Source organism: Pongo abelii, chromosome X, assembly GCF_028885655.2.
Source record: "Pongo abelii isolate AG06213 chromosome X, NHGRI_mPonAbe1-v2.0_pri, whole genome shotgun sequence".
NCBI lineage: Eukaryota > Metazoa > Chordata > Mammalia > Primates > Hominidae > Pongo > Pongo abelii.
Window position 1 is genome coordinate 72,846,693 of NC_072008.2, and position 20,596 is coordinate 72,867,288.

At 41.3% G+C, this 20,596-nt stretch overlaps 1 protein-coding gene across 6 annotated transcripts in view; it reads right to left on the minus strand.

Moving 5' to 3' along the window:
• Positions 1–16,030: 16,030 nt before the first annotated feature.
• The window catches only part of OPHN1 (oligophrenin 1), a 392,357-nt gene continuing 387,791 nt past the window's right edge, over positions 16,031–20,596 (minus strand). For all 6 annotated transcript variants that reach the window (XM_024240815.3, XM_063721071.1, XM_063721072.1 and 3 more), the window contains one exon: positions 16,031–19,973. Coding sequence is in view for 1 of the 6 variants with exons in the window: in XM_063721070.1 (XP_063577140.1) it covers positions 19,967–19,973 (7 nt within the window). In the remaining 5 variants the exon portion in view is untranslated. The remainder of the gene's footprint in view (positions 19,974–20,596) is intronic.

Genomic DNA, 20,596 nt, shown 5'->3' on the forward strand with positions numbered 1-20,596 from the left:
GATGTGTAATCAGGGATCTTTGGTGTTACTATTATAATTCTTTTGGGGTGCCGCATACCACACTTACGTGACAGTGAGCTAAACGAGTAAATGTTGTGCTGTTCTGACTAATCTACTGACCAGCAGTTCCCTTTCTCTATCCCTTTCTTTGGGACTCCCTATGCCCTGAGATACAACAATATTGAAATTAGTCAATTAATAACACTACCGTGCCCTCTAAATGTTCAAATGAAAGGAATAATCACACGCATCTCTTCATTTAAATCGAAAGCTAGAAAGAATTAAGTTCAGTGTGGAAGACATATCAAAAGCTGAAAAAGGCTGAAAGCTAGGCCTCTCGCACCAAACAGCTAAGTTATGAATGCAGCAAAAAGTTCTTAAGGGAAATTTAAAATGCTACTCCAGCGAACACACAAATGATAAGAAAGCAAAACAGCTTTATAGCTGATGTGAAAAAACTTTCGGTGGTCTGGATAGAGGATCAAACCAGCCATAACATTCACTTAAGCCAAAGCCTAATCCAGAGTGAGCCCCTCTCTTCAGTTCTATGAATGCTGAGAGAGGTGAGAAAGATATAGAAGACAAGTTTGAAGCTAGCAGAGGTTGGATCATAATATTTAAGGAAAGAAGCCATCTCCATGACATAAAAGTGAAAGGTGAAGCAGCAAGTGCTGATTTAGAAGCTGCACAAGTTATCCAGAAGATCTAGCTAAGATAATTGATAAAGGGGCTACACTAAACAACAAATTTTCAATGTAGATGAAATAGTCTTATATTGGAAGAGATGTAGCTATGTAGCTAGAGAGGAGAAGTCAATGTTTAGCTTCAAAGACCAAGCTGACTCTCTTGTTACAGGCTAATGCAGCTGATGATTTTAAGTTGAAGCCAATGCTCACTGGCCATTCTGCAAATACTAGGGCCCTTAAGAATTATGTTAAATCTACTCTGCCTATTATCTATAAATTGAACAGCAAAGTCTATATGAAAACACATCTGTTTACAGCATGGTTTACCAAATGTTTTAAACCTATTGTTGAGACTTACTGCTCAGAAGATTCCTTTCAAAATATTTCTGCCCATTGAGAATGCACCTTGTCACTTAAGAACTCTGATGGAGATGTACAAAAAGATTAATGTTGTCATCATGCCTGCTAACATAACATTCATTCTGCATCCCCTGAATCAAGGAGTAATTTTGATTTTCAAGTCTTATTGTTTAAGAAATACATTTTGTAGGGCTATAGCTGGCATAAATATTAATTTCTCTGATGGACCTGGGAAAATATATTGAAAACTTTCTGGAAAGGATTCACCATTCTAGATGCCATTAACAGCATTCTTGATCCATGGGAACAGGTCAAAATACCAACATTAACAGGAGTTTGGAAAAAGTTGATTCTGATCCTCACGGGTGACTTTGAAGGGTTCAAGACTTCAGTGGAACAAGTAATTGAAGGTGTGGTAGAAATAGCAAGAAAACTAGAATTAGAAATGAAGTCTGAAGATGTGACTGAATTGCTGCAATCTCATAATAAAACTTTAATAGATGAGAAGTTACCTTTTATGGATGAGCAAAGAAAGTGGTTTCTTGAGATGGAATCTACTTCTGGTGAAGATGCCATGAACATTGTTGAAATGACAACAAAGAATTTAGAACACTGTGTAAACTTAGTTGATAAAGCGGTGGCAAGGTTTAATATGATTACCTCCAAATTAGAAAGAAGTTCTACTGTGGGTAAAATGCCATCAAACAGCATTACATGCTACAGAGAAATTTTTTCTGAAAGGAAGAGTCAATTGATGTGGCAAACTTCATAGCTGTCTTATTTTAAGAAATTGACACAGCCACCCCAGCCTTCAGGAACCATTAGCCTGATCAGTCAGCAGCCATTAACCTCCACACAAGACCTTCCACCATTAAAAAGTTATGACTTGCTGAAGGCTCAGATGACTGTTAGCATTTTTTAGTTACAAAGTATTTTTAAATTATGGGATGTACATTGTTTTTCTAAACATCAGGTTATTGCACTCTTAATAGACTACAGTATAGTGTAAACATTACTTTTATATGTACTGGGAAACCAAAAAATTCATGTGACTTGACTTATTGCAATATTTGCTTTATTGTGGTGGTCTGGAACCAAACCTGCAATATCTCTAAGATAGGATATATATATATATATATATATATGTGTGTGTGTGTGTGTGTGTGTGTCTGTGTCCTCTTCTCTGGTTCTCTGGAAAACTGGCTAACACAGAAAAGGGAAAGCACTATTTTTGGTGTTAGACACAACTGAGGTCAAATCCCAACACCATCAATTAATATCTATGTAATCTGAAGTAAATTATTTAACTTTCCAAAGACTCAGTTTCCTCATATCTAAAATTGGATAACACTATCTCTCCCAAGGCTTTTATGAGGATTGAGAAATTAGCAGAGGCCTCTTCCCTCCTCTATTGACTATTTCTTTTCCTCAGCTGCCAATCAGCATCTTAAAGATTTTTGGGGGATTTGAAAATGTAAGTTAGTATATTTCTAATTTGAATTAAAAATCCAAAGCCCCTCCTTCCCACTAACTAAGCATCCATAACTCCTTCCTGAGTCACATGGGCTTTGATCTATAGAATGACCTTCTAGACCTTAGATGGATCTGAGGCACACTCATTAATGCCCCAGTTAGTCCTATGATTATCCCACCTCCTTTGCTCTTCTGAGCATCTTCCAATGAATACACTTGTGATGGCCACATCTAGGAGTGCCTCTCACATTTCTATTGAAGATATATATTTATTACAATTATCTGGCAGATGCCCATAAAGTGTCTTGGGCAAGGAGTGCCTTTTCCAAATAACACAAAGGCTCCATATAGGCTGGAGATGGCCCTGTACCTTCTCGATTCCCAGCTTGCTTTAGGCGCTGGGCACACTCTTTATAGATAGAGATGATTGAGATCCAGATAGAGTATTACTTGTCCAAAGTCACATAGTCAATAAATGGAAAAAGCCAAGATAGCCATGGAGGCCTGTGGGACTCCTTAGCCTATGCAAAGATGGCATATTTTCATTACTGAAAACTTTTCTAATACCCAAAGCCCCCAAAACCCAGGGTTGAGTTGGTATTTTGGAATGCAACTTTTCACTGGGTGTGCTATGCTGCTGGAGCTGGAGCAAAGGGAGTGTCTTAGTCTGTTTTATGTTGCTCTAACAGAATACCTGAAACTGGGTAATTTACAGTGAACGGCAATTTATTGGCACACAGTTCTGTAGGCTGGGAGGTCGAAGATCAAGGAACTGACATCTTGTGAGGACCTTCTTGCTGTGTTACCCCATGGTGAAGGTGAAAGGGCAAGAGAGGGTGACAGAGAGTAAGGAATCAAACTTACAAACTCAAGTCTTTTTATAATCAGCATTAATCCGTACATGAGGGTGGAACCCTCATGAACTAAATACTTCTCATTAGGCCTCACTTCCCAACATTGCTGCACTAGAGGTTAAATTTCTAACACATGCTTTTTTGTTTGTTTTGTTTTGTTTTGTTTGTGAGACAGAATCTTGCTCTATCACCCAGGCTGGAGTGCAGTGGTGCAATCGTGGCTCACTGCAACCTCCGCCTCTCGGGTTCAAGCGATTCTCATGCCTAGGCCTCTCAAGTAGCTGGGACTACAGTTGTGTGCCACCATGCCCAACTAATTTTTTCATATTTTTGTTACAGATGGGGTTTGCCATGTTGGCCAGACTGGTCTCGAACTCCTGGCCTCAAGTAATCTGCCCACCTTGGCCTCCCAAAGTGCTGGGATTACAGGCATGAGCCGCTGCACCTGGCCTAACACATGCTTTTTGGGGAACACATTCAAACCATAGCAGGCTAAGTCCCCTCCCCACTATGTCACAGTAGGAGTAGCCTACCTACTTAGCTGCCTATGCTTTATTCCCAGAGCGCAAATCCATTTAAAGGATCTTTAGACCCATTTCTTAAGGTATTTTGTGATTTCTTCCTCACTTAAGGAAAAATAACATGATTTCTTGCTGAATATAAATATACCTTGGACAGTCAAGAGTCTAAGGTTAATTTCCAATTAAGTGTGAAATCAGCCAGTAGGAGGGTAGTGCTTCTGTCTCCTACAGTACCTACCCACCCCCTCACTGAGTACCTTTGAAGGAACTCCCATAGCACAATTGTAATGACAGCAGGAGTACAAAATGTAGGAGAAAAAGAGGGTAAGTGAGTGTGGAAGAGATAGCCGCTCCCCAGGATAGCAAACGAGTTCTCAGGAGGGCGAAGGCTCCCAAGCCACACTACCAGGACCTGAACTATCATAAAAAGAAGGAACACTTCTCAGACCTCAAAATATAAGCATCCTCCAGGCCTCACTGTTGGCAAATGCACAGAGCAAAGTAGCTGGGCCTGGGTTTTGGCATTAAACTCCCACATAAAAAGAAGAACAACGATGGAGGGAACTGGCCCAGGTATAGGAACAGCTTAGATAGGGTGGTGGGGGCAGGATGGCTAGTCACAGGGCCAAGGGACATGACATTTTCCAGTCAGGCAGGTTATATCATATTGAGGAATTTAAGAATCAAGTTGTGGATGACATTTGGAAAGATCTTCTTTGGTAGAGTTCAATCCACCAGTCCTGAGTGGATGAAGAGAAGATTCCATTCCTGGATAGCAGATAAGGCAGTTGCTATCACTACCACAGTGGCTGCTGTTGCTGCCACCTACTACTACTACCACTACCACCACTACTGGTTAGTACTGAATACTTATTAAAGGCCAACCATGGTTATTTGGGTGAAGTAATTTGCCCATATTGATATAGCTCCCAGGTATATCAATATCAGCTGTCTCTCCCACACTACCTTACCCTCCTTTCCTCCTACATTTTGTACTCCTGCTGTCATTACAATTGTGCTATGGGAGTTCCTTCAAAGGCATTCAGTGAGGGGGTGGGTTGGTCCTGTAGGAGACAGAAGAGAGAAGCAATATCCTGCTGGGAATTGTAAGAAATTTACACATTCTGTCTCTAGGTCCCTTGTTCTTAAACCATGGAAATCCACAGAAATATGAGGAATAGGAGCAGAAGTTATAACCTGTGGACTGAGGCAAAAATGAATATAATAATGCCGCTCAAGTTCCTTCCAGAGAGGTTAGAGGCCAAGGTCTGATTGGCAGTGGCTAGTAATTCACAGGGAGCAATAGAGGTACTCAGTCTCTATTAAGTCCTTCTGGATCTCAAGCCCACAAGGAGACATAATTCTGACTCCCACAGGATGATAGTAGGGGTTGGAAAGAGGTGAGGGACAGTCAGGACTGAGGTTGTCCATACTCACATCCTGATGGCTCTGGGAACCACAGTAGGATGGCACCTGCCAGCATCATGGGACCTATGTGAGAGTAGCTGAGGAAGCAGAAGCTGCAGTAATAAATCCAAGGCTGGCAAGACTAGTGGAAAGTCAGTTCCCACAGGCTTGCCAAGGACTAGGAAACAGCAGGTATAGAAAAAAACCACTGTGTAGCTCTGTTCTCCAGGACCAGAAAAGCCATCTTTTGAAGTCTTACTTCTAGGTACCTTTTTTGGGCATTCTAAGAGCCTAGGTATGCTGAGAGCCTGGGTATTCAGACTTTATAAAAGTTCAGAGAAATGCACACCAGAATAGAGAAATTCTGACGGAGTTTCAAGATGGCTAACTAGAGGCACAGGACACCTGCCTCCTCCAAAAAGAAGAACCAAAATAGTGAGTTGATAATCAGATTCACACTTTGAATCGAATATCTAAGAGAAAGTGCTGGAATTAAGCAGAAGTACCATATAACACCGGGGGCACTGATGAAGAAGGAGGCAAGGCAGATGGCCTGGTTAGGATAAACCAGGATCCTAGAGAGTGCCCCAGGCACAGGGGTGAGGGAGCCAGTGCCAGGAAACGGTAAGTGAGAGATCCCCAATGGTCCACACTCACACGAGGACTCCTGCAATCCTGAGCACAGACGAGTAACTCGACCCTTATGGGCCCTGGGACTGGAATAGGGAGTTCCCTGAAGCCCAAATGACATCTCCTTATATCCACCCAGAGGGTTGCAGCAGCATAATTAAGGATGAACCCACTGGGGCAGCAGGGTCCCCAGCACTCTAGCCCACGTGCTGTCCTGTATACTAGGGAAAGGGTGATGCAATACACTGGGGAGACTGCCCCTGGGACAAAGGGAGCCAAAGCACACACTCCCCAGAGCCTGAAACCCACCTGCCTGGGACCACTATCACTGACAGTAACCTTGCGCCAACCAGCAACTGAATCACAGTACATTTGTATGTGTCCTGAGGGCAGGCTATCCCTTCCCCTGCTGCTGTCATTGCTGGTGGCAAGTGACACCCAGATGTCACCCAGATGTGTGCCCCCCAGAGCTAGAGAGCCTTCTGCCCAGGGTGGCTGCAGCAGACAGCAACCCTATTCCCTCAGCAGCAGTACTACCACACACTTGCATGCACCCTGAGGATAGATTTTACTCACCAACTGCCATCACTGCCACCTCCATCTAAGCACACCTCCCAAGGTCTGGAGGTTGCCCCATCCTGCTCACCACAGCCTGCACCTGTGCATACCCCCAAGGGGTATGAAAACAGGCCTGACCCACCTGGCACTGTCCCCCTCCCCCAGTGCCTGAGTTCATCAACTTGGGTTCTGGGGATCACTCCACCACATCAGTCTTCTGGGAAGGTATGCACTCCACAATGGGGGCCTAATAACAGGACCAGAAAACCTGCTGCTGGCACCCGAGCATGCTGTCCAGAGGCCTGGGGATTGTTCTGCCTTATCCACCACCACGGGGATCTGCACAGTCTTCCTGTGGGCCCAAGGATGGACTGCCCAGCCTGCCGCCACCAGAACTGCTGGCACCCATCCACACACTCCATTTAGGAACCTGGGGAATGGCCCACCCAGCTCAGAGCAGCCACCACTAACATTAGTGAGTGCTACCTGAGAGCCCAAGGGCTGTCCTGCCACCACAATGACCATTACCCACCCTATGCATGCTGTTCAGGGGCCCAAGGACTCACCGATCTGCCTGGCCCATGGCTGTAACTACGGGGACCCAAGCAAGCTGCCTGAGGCCCCAAAATTAGCCCACCTGGATTTGCTAACACTAACGCCCATGTATACTGCTTGGGGACCCAATGACAAGCACACTTGGCCTACTGCTGCCACCACTGGGACCTGAAGACTGGCTTACCTGGCCTCCCATCTCCAGAAGCCTCCATTAACAATTGTAGCCTAAGCTGCTGACGAAATCACAGATACCACTGACAGTGTTCATAGCCCATACAGAGACTACATGATATGGTTTGGATGTATTGTCCCCTCCAAGTCTCATGTTGAAATGTGATCCCCAGTGTTGAAGTGTGGCCTAGTAGGAGGTGTCTGGGTTATGGGGGAGGATCCCTCATGTATGGCTTGGTGATAAATGAGTCCTCACTCTATTAGTTCACATGAAAGCTGGTTGTGTAAAAGAGCCTAGCACCTCCTCCTCTTTCTCTCTTGCTCCCTCTCTTGCCATATGATATGCCTGCTCCCCCTTTGCCTTCTGTCATAATTGTAAGCTTCTTGAGTCCTCACTGGAGGCAGATGCCAACACCATGCTTCCTATACAGTCTGCAGAACCATGAACCAAAATAAACCTTTTTTCCTTATAAATTACCTAAACCCAACTATTTCTTTATAGCAACACAAAATGGGCTAACACACTACACTAGTGCGCACACTTGGAATCAAACCTAAAGCACCATACCCAACATCATAAATACATCTACAGAAAAAGTCTTCCTCTATGAAAGCAAATACAAAAACCTGGAAGAAGCAACTGTTACACCAGTTGCACAGATATCAACAAAAGGATATAAGAAATAAAAAAAGCAAGGAAACATAACACCTCCAAAAAAACATAATAATGCCTAGCTAGCAACAGATTCCAATGAAAAATAAAGTCATGAAGTCCCTGAAAAAGAATTCAAGATATTGATATTAAAGAAGCTCAGTGAGATACAACAGAACACAGATAAATAATATAAAGAAATCATAAAAACAATTTAAGATATGAATGAGAAATTCACCAAAGAGATAGGTATTATATAAATGAACCAAACAGAAACATTGGAACTGAAGAATTAAACAAATGGAAAAAAATACAATCTAGAGCTTCAATAAATGGAAAAATAGATAATCTAGAGCTTCAATAACAGACTAGATCTAGGAGAAGAATTTCAGAAATTGAAGATGGGTCTTTCAAAATAGCCCAGTTGGGCAAAAAGAGAGAGAGAGAGACAGGAGTAGGCTTTTGTAATATATGGGACACTGTAAAGTGACCAAATGTTGAAATTTTGGGTGTTCCAGAGATGAGGAGAAGATTAGTGGCATAGAAAACCTATTTAATGACACAATAACTGGCAATTTCCAAAGTCTAGCAAGAAATTTAGACATCTAAATACAGGAAGCTCAGAGATCCCCAAATAGATACAACCCAGAAAGGTTATCTCCCTGACACATTATACTCAAACTGTCATAAGTCAAAGACAAAGAACGAACTCTAAAAACAGCAAGATAAAAGTATCTAGTCATACATGAGGGAAGCCCAATCAGACCAACAGTGAATTTCTCAGCAGAAACCTTACAGTCCAGGAGATAATGGAATGATATATTCAAAGTGCTGAAAGAAAAATATAAAAAACCTGTCAGGCAAGAATACTACATCCAGCAAAGTTATCCTCCATAAATGAAAGAGAAATTAAGACTTCCTCAATAAGCAAAAACTGAAAAGATTCATCATCACTAGACTAGCTCTATAAGAAATGCATAAGGGAGCCACCTGGAATCAAAAGGTTGGTATCATGTAGACATACAAAGGTATAAAACTTACTGGTAAAGCAAACACACAAATGAGGAAGAAAATGACTCAAATGTTACCACTACAGAAAACCACCAAACCACAATGATATAAAAGGGAGAATGAATGGAAGAAAGGATATACAAAACCATCAGATAACAACTAATAGAATGACAGGAATAAGAACTTGCATATAAATAATAACACTGAATGTAAATGGATTACATTTTCTACTTAGAAGATATAGACTGGCTGAATGGATTTAAAAACTGTTCCAACTATATGCTGTCTACAAAAAAAAACTTACTTCACCTGTAAAGACACATACAGACTAAAAGTAAAGGAATGGGAGGAAATATTCCATGAAAATGGAAACCAAAAATGAGAAGGTGTAGTGATACTTACATCAGCTGAAACAGACTTTAAGTCAAAAACTGTAAAAAGAGACAAAAGAGACCAAAAGTTCACCATATAATGATAAAGGAACCAATTCAGCAAAAGGATATGATTCTAAATACATATGTACCCAACAATGGAACAACCAGATAGACAAAGCAATTATTATTAGATCAAAATGGAAAGATAGAATCCAGTATAATCATAGTGGGGGATATCAACACCCTACTCTCAGCAACAGATCATTTAGACAGAAAATCAACAAAAAACCTTTGGATCTAAACTGCACTTTAGACCAAATGGACCTAACAGACATTTACAAAACATTTTATCCTACAGCTGCAGAATACACTTGCTTTTCATCAGCATATGGGACATTCTCCAAAACAGACCATATCTTGGGCCACAAAACAAGTATCAACAAATTTTAAAAATCAAAATTATATCAAGTATCATCTCAGACCACAATGGAATAAAACTAGAAATCAATAACAAGAGAAACTTTGGAAATCACACAAATACATGGAAATTAACTAACATGCTCCTGAGTGACCACTGGGTCAACGAGCAAATTAAGAAGGAAATATTAAAATTTCTAGAAACAAATGAAAATGGAAACATACCAAAACCTATGAGATACAACAAAAGCAGTGCTATGACAGAAGTTTATAACAATAAATGCCTATGTCAAAAAAGGGAAATATTTTAAATATAAACAACCTACTGATGTACCTCAAGGAGCTAGAAAAGCAAGAACAAACCAAACCCAAAATTAGCACAAGGAAAGAAACAATAAAGGTCAAAGGAGAACTAAACAAAATAGAGACTAAAAAAGTAGAAAGGATAAACTAAATGAAAAGTTGGTTTGTTAAAAAGACACACAAAATTGATAAACCACTTGTTAGACTAACCAAAAAAAGAGAGAAGACCCAAATAAATACAATCACAAATGAAAAGGGAGACATTATAACTGATACCACAGATGTACAAAGAACAAACATACACCAACCAACTAGAAAACCTAGAGAAAATTGATGAATTCCCAGCCACAGACAATGTACCAGGACTGAATTAAGAAGGAATAGAAAACCTGAGCAGATCAATAACAAGATTGAATCAGAAAACAAACAAACAACAACAAAAAAACTCCCAACAAATAAAATTTCAGGACCTGATGGCTTCACTGACAAATTCTACCCAACTTATAAGGAAGAGTTAACACCAATTTTCCTCAAACTATCCCAAAAATATAGAAAAGAAGAAAATTCTTTCTAACTCATTTTATAAGGCCAGCATTACACTGATACCAAAATCAGACAAAGATATAACAAAAGCATTAAACTAAGAGCCAATATCCCTGATGAACATTGACATAAAAATCCTAAACTAAATACTAGCAAATTGAATCCAACATCACATCAAAAATATAATACACCATGAACAAGTGGGATTTATCCCAGGAAAACAAGGATTTATCCCAGGAATACAAGGGTGGCTCAACACACACAAATCAATAAATGTGATACGTCACATCAACAGAATGAAAGACAAAATCCATATGATCATTTCAAGAGATGTAGAAAAATTATCTGATAAAATTCAACATCTCTTCATGATACAAACTCTCAACAAACTAGGCCTAGAAGGAACATACCTCAACATAATAAAACATATGTCAAACCTTCAGCTAACATCATACTGAATGGGGAAAGGCTGAAAGTCTTCCTGAAATAACTGGAATTAAACAACGATGCCCACTTTCACCAGTCCTATTCAACGTAGTACTGGAAGTCATAGCAACAACAATCAGGCAAGAGAAAGAAATAAATGGCATCCAAATTGGAAAAGAGGAAGTCTAATTGTCCCAATTTGGAGATGACACAATCTTATATTTAGAAAAATTAAAAGACTCCATTGAAGTAAAAAACCTCTTAGAACTGATAAATTCAATAAAGTTACAAGATACAAAATCAACATACAAAAGTCAGTGGTATTTCTATACACCAATAAAGAAAGAACTGAGGCTAGGCGCAGTGGCTCACGCCTGTAATCCCAGCACCTTGGGAGGCCGAGGAAGGCAGATGGCTTCAGCCTAGGAGTTTGAGACCAGCCTGGGCAACATGGCAAAACCCTGTCTCTACAAAAAGTACAAAAATTTAGCCAGCTGTGGTGGCACATGCCTGTAGTCCCAGCTACTTGGGAGGCTGAGGCAGAAAGATTGCTTGAGCCCAGGGAGGTTGAGGCTGCAATGAGCTATGATCACACCACTGTACTCCAGCCTTGGTGACAGAGTGAGACCCTGTCGAAATGAAGAAAGCAAGAGAGAGAGAGGAGGGAGGGAGGGAAGGAAGGAAGGAAGGAGGGAAGGAAGGAGGGAAGGAAGGAAGGAAGGAAGGAAGGAAGGAAGGAAGGAAGGAAGGAAGGAAAGAAGGTAGGAAGGAAGGAAAGTGAGCAAGAGAGAGACAGAAAGGAAGAAAAAGAAGAGAAAGAAAAGAAAGAAAGAAAAGAAAAGAAAGAGAAAAAAGGAATAGCTGAAAGAAAAATCAAGTCACTATTCACAATAATCAAGATATGAAACCAACTTAAGTGTCCACCAATGGATGAATGGATAAAACGCGGTATATGTACACAATGGAATACTATTTGGCCATAACAAAATGAAATCCCTTCATTTGCAGCAACGTGGATGGAACTTGAAGTCATTATTGTTAAGCCAGACAAAGTAAGACAAATATCGCATGCACTCACTCAAATGTGGGAGCTAAAAAAAGTTGATCTCATGGAGGTAGAGAGTAGAAGGATAGTTACCAAAGGTTGGGAAGGATGGTGATGGAGGGGAGGATGAAGAGTTTGGTTAATGGGTACTAATATATGCTAGATAGAAGGAATAAGTTCTAATGTTTGATAGTAGAGTAGGGTGAGTAGTTAACTATGTATTTTCAAATAACTAAAAGTAAGGACTTGAAATGTTCTCAACACATCAAAGTGATAAATGCTCAAGGTGATGGATATCCCAAATACCCTGACTTCATCATTACACATTTTATGCATGTAACAAAATATCACATGTACCTCAAAATATGTAAAAAAAAAAAAAAAAGTATCAGTACACAAAGAATAACCAACACTTATGTTTGAATTTTATACCAATATGAAAAACTATTAGGAAGATCCCATATATCATGGGAAGCCCCCAAGTTAAAATATTGCTCTAAAGAGGGCATTCCTGGGGCCACCTCGCTTGCACTGAACGTCTCCTTTTCTTCCAGTCTCTGAGAAAAGGTCTGTCACCTTCACTTTACATTCCATCAGCCTTATAAAACCCAGCTAGTCTCTAAATTTAAAATAATCTTTCAGTAGGCTCAGCAGTGCTGATTTGTGCTGCCAGGATGCCAGGACCCCAAGGGCAAGCTTGGAAGATTAAAGGTATGAGGAACTATGAAATCAACCTGGCTTCAATCTGTCCTCTAGGAGAATTTCCCCAGGTTGGTGGATTAAGATTTTCCCAGGTGATTAGGTAAGGGAATGGTCTGGATTTGAATCCTATATTTCACATTTCCTGACTACAAGTACTTGGACAAATGACGTAACAATGCATGTCTTTTCACCTATAAAATGGGGCTAATACCAGTACCTACCTCATAGGAATGTTACTAAAATAGAACAAATTCAGTAAACCCATGAAAAGCACTTAGAAACACATCTATCCTGTAGTAGACACCATGTGTTAGCTGTAATGGCCAAGAGATACATCAATGGGAAGCACACTTCTCATGTTGGGCCTTTGGGGAAACTGTTTCTCCCCCTTTCCCCCAGTACCTAAATAGAAGGAGACTAATTAAGTGACTGGTCACCAGCATCAAGGTACTATCTAGGAATACCATCAGCTGCTAAAGATCCCCCCTTACACTCCTGCTACCACTTCCTTTGATGTGCTGCCAAATTGTCTCTGTGTGTATTTGAGAGATGGGAGAGGCTGAACAACCCTGGGGTTTCTAACTGCCCATGTAGGTGACATATAATGATCATTTTAACCTTCCCTAAAATTAAGGTTTCACAACCACGTGTCTTCAGACTGAAAGGCAGGGCTTCTCTTGGCAGCTACTTCATGCCTGTTGTAAGCAGCTATTATGGCCCCTAAGAAGATTCTATGTCCTACTCCCCATGACTATGATTACATGGCAAAAAGAATATCAAAGATGTAATTAATGTTACTATTGCCCTTAACATAGGAAGACTATCCTGTATTATTGGGGTGAACCCAATGAAATCACCCCAATGAAGGGGCGAGGCCTTAACAGCAGAAGCAGAAGAAGGGAAGTCAGAGAGATGCAAGAGAGAGAAAGCAAAAGGACTGAAATGTTGCTGGCTTTAAGATAGAGATGTCTAAGAAATGGGGACTTTAGTCACAGAACAACCACTGAGCTTGGAAGAGAACCCCAAGCCCCAGATAACAACCACAGGCCTCGCTGATACCTTGGCTTTAGATCAGTGAAACCGTAAGCAGAAAATCCAGCCATGCTATCCCAAACTTCTGATCTACAGAAATTGTGAGATAAATACATCGTGTTTTGAAAAGCTACTAAACTTGTGATCATTTGTTATAGCAGCAATAGAAGACTAATACAATGCCTCTGGCCTCAACTTGTACATTCGTCAAATTGGGGCAAAAATACCTTGTGCTCCCTACCTTAGAGGGATATTATGAGGACAAAATAAGGGACATTAAGGATGCTCCGCAAAGTTTGAAGTCATACACTGTTATACCCTCCAAAAGGAAGAAATAATCTGTTTTGAAGTAATTGAATCGAAGCAATTAAGAGCTGAGAGTTTGGAGTGCTGCGTCTCCTCCCCTAGAGAAGCAGGGTAGCATGGAGAAATCTGACAACCTAGGGCACAGTTTTATTTCTCAGCTATGTGATCTTGGGCAACTTATGTCACCTTTTGGAGCCTCATTAAAATGTGGATAATCATCTTTGCTCTGACTAGATGATATGGCTGTTAAGGTTCAAATGAAGCGATCAGCATGAACATGTGATGAAAACAAAGCACCCAGATGGGAAACCTATCAGTCCTCCCTACTGTGTGCCCTGCCACTGGAAGCAGGTATCTTGATACTGGTGATCACCCAAAAAAGTAGTGTTGAAAAACCCTTGTGCTAGTAGTACTCTGAGCACCTGTGTTCTGCCCCTGGCTCTGGTGTGTGGCCTTAAGCAAGACCCTTACCCCCCTCAGTATGTTTCTCCATCTCTAATTGATTAGGTTATAGTCAGTGGTCTTTAACTAATGGGCATCAGAATCACCTGAAGATGAGTGGCAGATGCAGGGAGTGGTAGTATTCCCTGTTTTGTAAGTCCCTTTTGCCCCCTCAAAAGACCCAAGTCAGAGGAATTTATGAATCGTTCAAAGTAAAGCTTATTTAGAATACATAAATTGATTCATCAGCATGTGGTATGAAGCAGCAGCTTGTTCAAAGCAGTTTGGATGCCTCGTTATACTTTAATTAAAATACTGGCCAATTTCAAGCCGGCTACCTAGATCATGCCCCTTCTAGTTCCCTGTGGTTTCCATTCATGTTGCTTTGCCATGACTGTGAACTTTCTTCCTGAATTACCCCTTCTTATGTAAACTGAATATGCGAAACTAGGGCCAGAAAAAGGACAGTGGAGTTGCCCACGTTTTCATTACAATGTAGGCTGTGGTATAATTAACATCACAAAATAACAGAATATCAAAGCTGAAAAGATCCTTTGAGAGTACCTGGTTTAAAGGCAGAGAATTTGAGGCCTAGAGAGGGAGAGGGATTTGCTCAACATTAAGGGGAGAAAATGATAGCGCTAATTCTGGACCATGAGGGCTCCTGAAAGGAGCTCTTCCCATGGCCTCATGTTGTCTTTCCACTGCTTCTACTGCTCAGAGATTTGAAAGCCAAGTACTTTTCAGTCTTCTTATTCTCCAGGCTGGTTTCACTGTTCTTTGAGGTGGAGAAACTTTGTCATCAAAGCACATGTATAAAGGAATGCAAAAAAGCAGGCAACTATGACTCAATCTTTGTACCCACTCCCAACATACCAGATCATCCTTATCCACCACTTTTGCTCTTTGTCTCACCAAAAGGACTCCTTCCTCAAGCTGCTTTGCTGTCTCAAATACCTCATATCAGTGCTTCTCATACTTTAATGTGCATAGGAGTCTCTTGGGGATCTTGTGAAAGTACAGATTCTGATTCCAGATGCTGGAGTGGGTTCCGAGAATCTGCATTTCCAGTAGGCTCCCAGCTAATGCTTATGCTAAGGCTGATGATGAACCACATTTTGAGTAGCAAGACTTAAAGATGTTTTTCATTCCTATGTCTAAGAATCTTCTCTATTTACCCTAGGGATTTATTTTCTTTACTACTGGGGGCTATGAATTGTATTAGAAATGGAAATGGGAAGGCTTCTGTAGTTTCTAGTTAACCTAGCTGTGTAATCTTGGACAAATTATTTCTCAGCTCCCTAGGCCTCAAGTTTCATTATCTGTAAAATGGGCCTGTCACCTGTCACAAAGTGATGTTGTGAAGCCTGAGGGAACTGCGAGGCCATTGTTCAAAGTAGACTGTAAATGGAGACTCCTAGGTGCAAAAGAACTCTTTACTTAGGTTTCCTTAGATTTGTAGAAGTCAACACAAGCAGTAGGTAGTGAGTGGTTCCATGTACCATCATGCCTCAATGATATGCTCAAAGATTGTTTCCATGACAAAACTGCAGATGGAGGCCATTTATATTAGACAGTCTACATACTTTATTGAAAGTCACATGAATGAGCCCTAGGATCTCATTGGTTTTATTATTTTGATACAGCATATGTCTTTCACACAGGCAATCTTTCTAACCCTCTACTAATGTCCTTGGCATCAAGTGCTTCATTTGCCCCAGGAAAATGAAGGCTTTTCTTTATCAAAAACTTATCTTTAAGGTATCTTGATTCTCTCCGAAATTTTTTATTATTTCTGATGTTTTTTTCTGGGCTTGTAATGTGTCAAGGCCACTTATCTGCAGCTACCTTAAAAGTAGTATAATTGATCTACGTTCTCTCAAAAGCAATTTTTTCCTAGTCACAGAACTATTTCTTCTTTTACTACTTTATTTGTTCTAGTTATTACAGAATCAAAGAACTTCTTGAAAAGAGAATACTTTCCCATGAAAACCAATTACTTTAGAAATACTCTGCATGACACTATAATTGAAATTAGATGCTAAGTTTTGTCCCTCAGTGGCTGAACACCCCCAACCTTTTCAAAAATAAAAACTTCAAAAATAAAAATTCAATATTTCTTTTTGTAAGCCATCTCGTGATTTTGCTATCACCACAGAAAAATTTGTAGAGATTTGACCCCAATACATCAAGTATTGCAGAGGCACCAAGACCTTTTCTGCTTCTAAAACTGCATTTGTGGATGTCACCAGTCTCTTAGGCTGAAACTGAAACTGCCCATGCTACAACCTTGGCGAAGTATGGAGACACCTGTGAGGACCTTTTTACTTTTTGAAAAATGGCAAGCCAAGGACTTAACAATTACCAACTAAAACACAAATCCTTCACTTCACAAAATAAAATTAGATGATCATCTTAAAAACATTACCAAATGTGTAAGCTGAATATGAAGAGAAAGCCTAACTCAGGAATATCTTCCAGCCCAGTTTGCATTTCCATATAAACTGAACCTGCATCCCCTCCCTCCTTCAAATGTTTGCCTTTCAACATTTTGTTAGGCAGGCAAGAGTCAAGAGTCATGCCAACTCTAGTAATGTGGCCTCTGTTCAAACACCTACCACAGTGTGGCAAAGGGAAAACAGCATGGGCTAAGAGTGGCCTGGATTCAAATCACAGTTCTTTTATTTACTTTCTATGTGCCCTTGAGTTGGTTACTTTAGCCCCCTGGGCCATAGTTTCTTTCTCTGTAAAATGAGAAGAATACTTGCATGTATATGAAACACTGAGCACTTAATAAATACGTGCTTAATAAATGTTAGGTTCTTTGTTATCCCTGCCAGTTCATCACTTTCAGTTCATCCATTGCCAGATTCTCTAACTTGCTGGCCAAGGTATGTTGATAATTTCCTATACCTGCCACTCTTCTATTATCACCCTCTTCCCATAGCCTCTGCAAAATGACTACCCATCCATTAAGCCTAGGCCAAGCTGGTCTTATTACATGATAGCATGCCTCGCCACAGAAGCTTTTTGCACTTTAAGTCAGAGTGCCAAAGGCAGGCGTTGAGATTCATTCTTTGGCATTCTTAAGGTATAGACCAGAGCAAGGGCAGAGCTACTCAGCCACTGCTCCCTGGCCTCCAGGCAGACTGCTGGTCCCCAGCTCTCCTAGATAGGCCCTTGATCTGTGTCCCAGGTAACACACAGCAATCTCATGACATTTCTGGGACATATTTTCTACTGGGATCACAGCAACTTTCTAGGGCTCTCAATAATCTTCCAATGTTTGCATTGATGATTGTGGTATTTTCCCCCAAGAAAACCTGAGTCAAACCATGTCTCTTTAAAGGGACTGTGGCCCTATTAGCCATGCTTTCGTGGCCAAAATCTGCACACCTGTCTGCTTTATTCAGGATAGAGCAGGGACGCCACAGCCCTGAAACAAGGGCTCAAAAATCACTTCCTAGGTGAGGTCAGTAAGGCCTCACAGAGACTACTGTTGGGGGCAAGCAGCAGGCGAAATGAGGGTCACTTGACTCTTTTACTCCTGGTTTCTTAGCAACCTGGCCTTTGAGACTGGGTACAGTGGAGTGAGTTCAGTGGGGCCACCTGGATATGCCTTGATTTAGAATGGCATCAAGTTTCCACTCAATTACTTTCAAAAAGGCTCTCAGTGTACTTGGCCTTACATGTTCCTAACTCACCAATAAACCATGTTTGGAATTCAGTCTTGAAAATGACTACTGCCTTTCAGTAGCACTGTTCCAAATGCATCTCTGAGTGGGTTTGCACATGAGTGTGCATGCACTCACTCTCTCTTTATCTATACTATAATCCGTGCACTAACTAGGCCTTGGTAGAAGAGTGCAAGTAGGAAAGCTCTTTCCCTCACACTGGGCAACATTATAATTATACAGACTCTACAGACAAGCTACGGCCCAGGCATCTGCATAGAAACAAGTATTGATGTTCTTTCCAGCAACTTCCCTTCAACAAACAGGAATTAGAAATGTCCATTCCTTAGATTTCTGCCCCATTACACCAATTTTTAGGTCCTTTCCAATAATAGAGATAGCAAATGAAAGGGACCTGGCAAGGGTTTATATCTCAACCTTTTTCACTTGGTGGCAAATATTCAAGAAAAACGGTAAAAGCCAACCCCCGGAAATGATGGCCACTAAAGCCACAAACCACAAGGTCCCTTGCTAGATAAGTGTGATATAATGGGGAAAAAAAACTTGCATAGGAGCCTGGGACCTGAGATCTTGTCCTGGTGTGATCACTACCTTGCTCTGCCTCAGTTCCCCCGACTGGAAACTGGGCAGTTAGACTAAATGATTTTGAAAAGCCCTTCCAATCAAGGGCTTATATGGATTGTAAAAAAGAGTATTTTACTCAAGTGCTGTGGTTCTTAACTTTTTTGGGTCACGAGCCCATTTGAAATTAGCAGAACATTATGGACTATCTCCTCAGAAAGGGCATATTGTCATGGAATTGTGCATACCATCTCAGGGGCATCATGGAGTTTCTGAGTCCATGGACACTGAATTAAGAACTGCTTTTTTCAGGAGATAAAAGAGTTTATGTGCAGAAGGCAAACATGAAGCAGCAGTGACAGCTGCCTGGCCTCAATCCACCTTAACAATTTTTCGAGCATTTGACCCCAAAATAGAACTCCTACAGGACCAAACACAGTCTCCTTTTTTAAAAAAGAAATGTGTTCAGCTTTTGTTTGTTTCTTGATTGCTTGACAGGAAGCTGTCAAAAAAAAAGGAGAAAGAATAATCCAAATAGACCTAGGCTTTTACATGCAAAACATGCTTTGCAGATTTGTCCTAAGTGGCTGCATGTAACAGCAGGAAGGCCACCTTCCTAAGTCCACATGGAGGGGCTGTGGGGGCATCACTCATCCCACTCATAGCCTCGCAGGAGCAGACAGGCTCTTGGCAACAGACTGCAGCACCAGAGCGCCGACATGGCACCAGTGTCCATATCCTCGGTAGGAGACATGTTGAGATTCTCCAATGTTCAGCAAACATTTCTATTCCCTTCCAACCAAGGTAAGCAATGGCCCCAACTCAAGTGGCCTTCAGTTCAAGGTAAGACCCCTGAGATCAGTCTTTAGCCCCAAATCTGTCAGAGTTCAGTGGCCCTCTGAGGAAGCAGGAAGTTCAGGGAAGAGTTGAAAACTGAGCTCCCCTCTTCGACTCAGGTAAGTGGATATCTTGGTTTTGGCAGAGTCTGGCTTGAGGGAGTCCAGCTCTTCACAGTGTTATAGAAACTCAAAACAGACCTTCTGAGGGGATGAAGACTGAATACAAAGGAGATATAAACACCTGTCTAGGACATATGCTCCTTATTTTATGGCCTCCCAGAGAGAGTCTGAAAGTGCAAGGCTAGGAAGGAGCTGCTCTTCAACACAAAATGACTCCGCACACAAAGGTTTGAAGAAGAAAGACTCTTTCAGAACCTGGAAAGGGTCCTCTGAGGCCAAGGCTTTTAAAACCTGAAAGAGAAAGAAGAGAGTAGGGAATTAGCGAGGACTGGTCAAGTACTTAACAGCCACTGATCAGTGGGGCTTCTCTTGGTAGGTAGCTAAGCCTATAATTGGTAGCTCATCTTCTGAGCAACAGCGGATTGCTGGGCAAAGGCTCTTACAAGTCAGATCTCATGAAACAGGCCTAACACGGTGCTATGACCAGGGCTGGACACTTTGTGCCTTTGACCTCAACTCAAACTCCCCAAAATCTACATGGAGAAATAGAAGCCTGATACTAGAACCTCTGAGATTTCTTCCCACATCATGCCCACTGCCTTTATGGTCATACAATAACTATAAACTTCCTTTTAACAGGGACTTCACCTCCATAGGGGCTGATAAGGAGAAGCTTATCTACCCACGGACCTCTGAGGACTGGCAGTGACAGGGAAAAAAAGAAGGTTAGGGAGCACATGAAAAGCCAAGCTCCAGATACTTGGATCTCATTTACGTGTGTTATCAGGTCACATCATGCCAGCAATCTGATAGTCAAACAATCAGAACTCCTACTGTAGAGAAAGGAATTTCCCTGACCTCTGAGTCTCCTGTGACCTTTGCAAGTCACTTATCCCCTCTGAACTTCAGTTCCT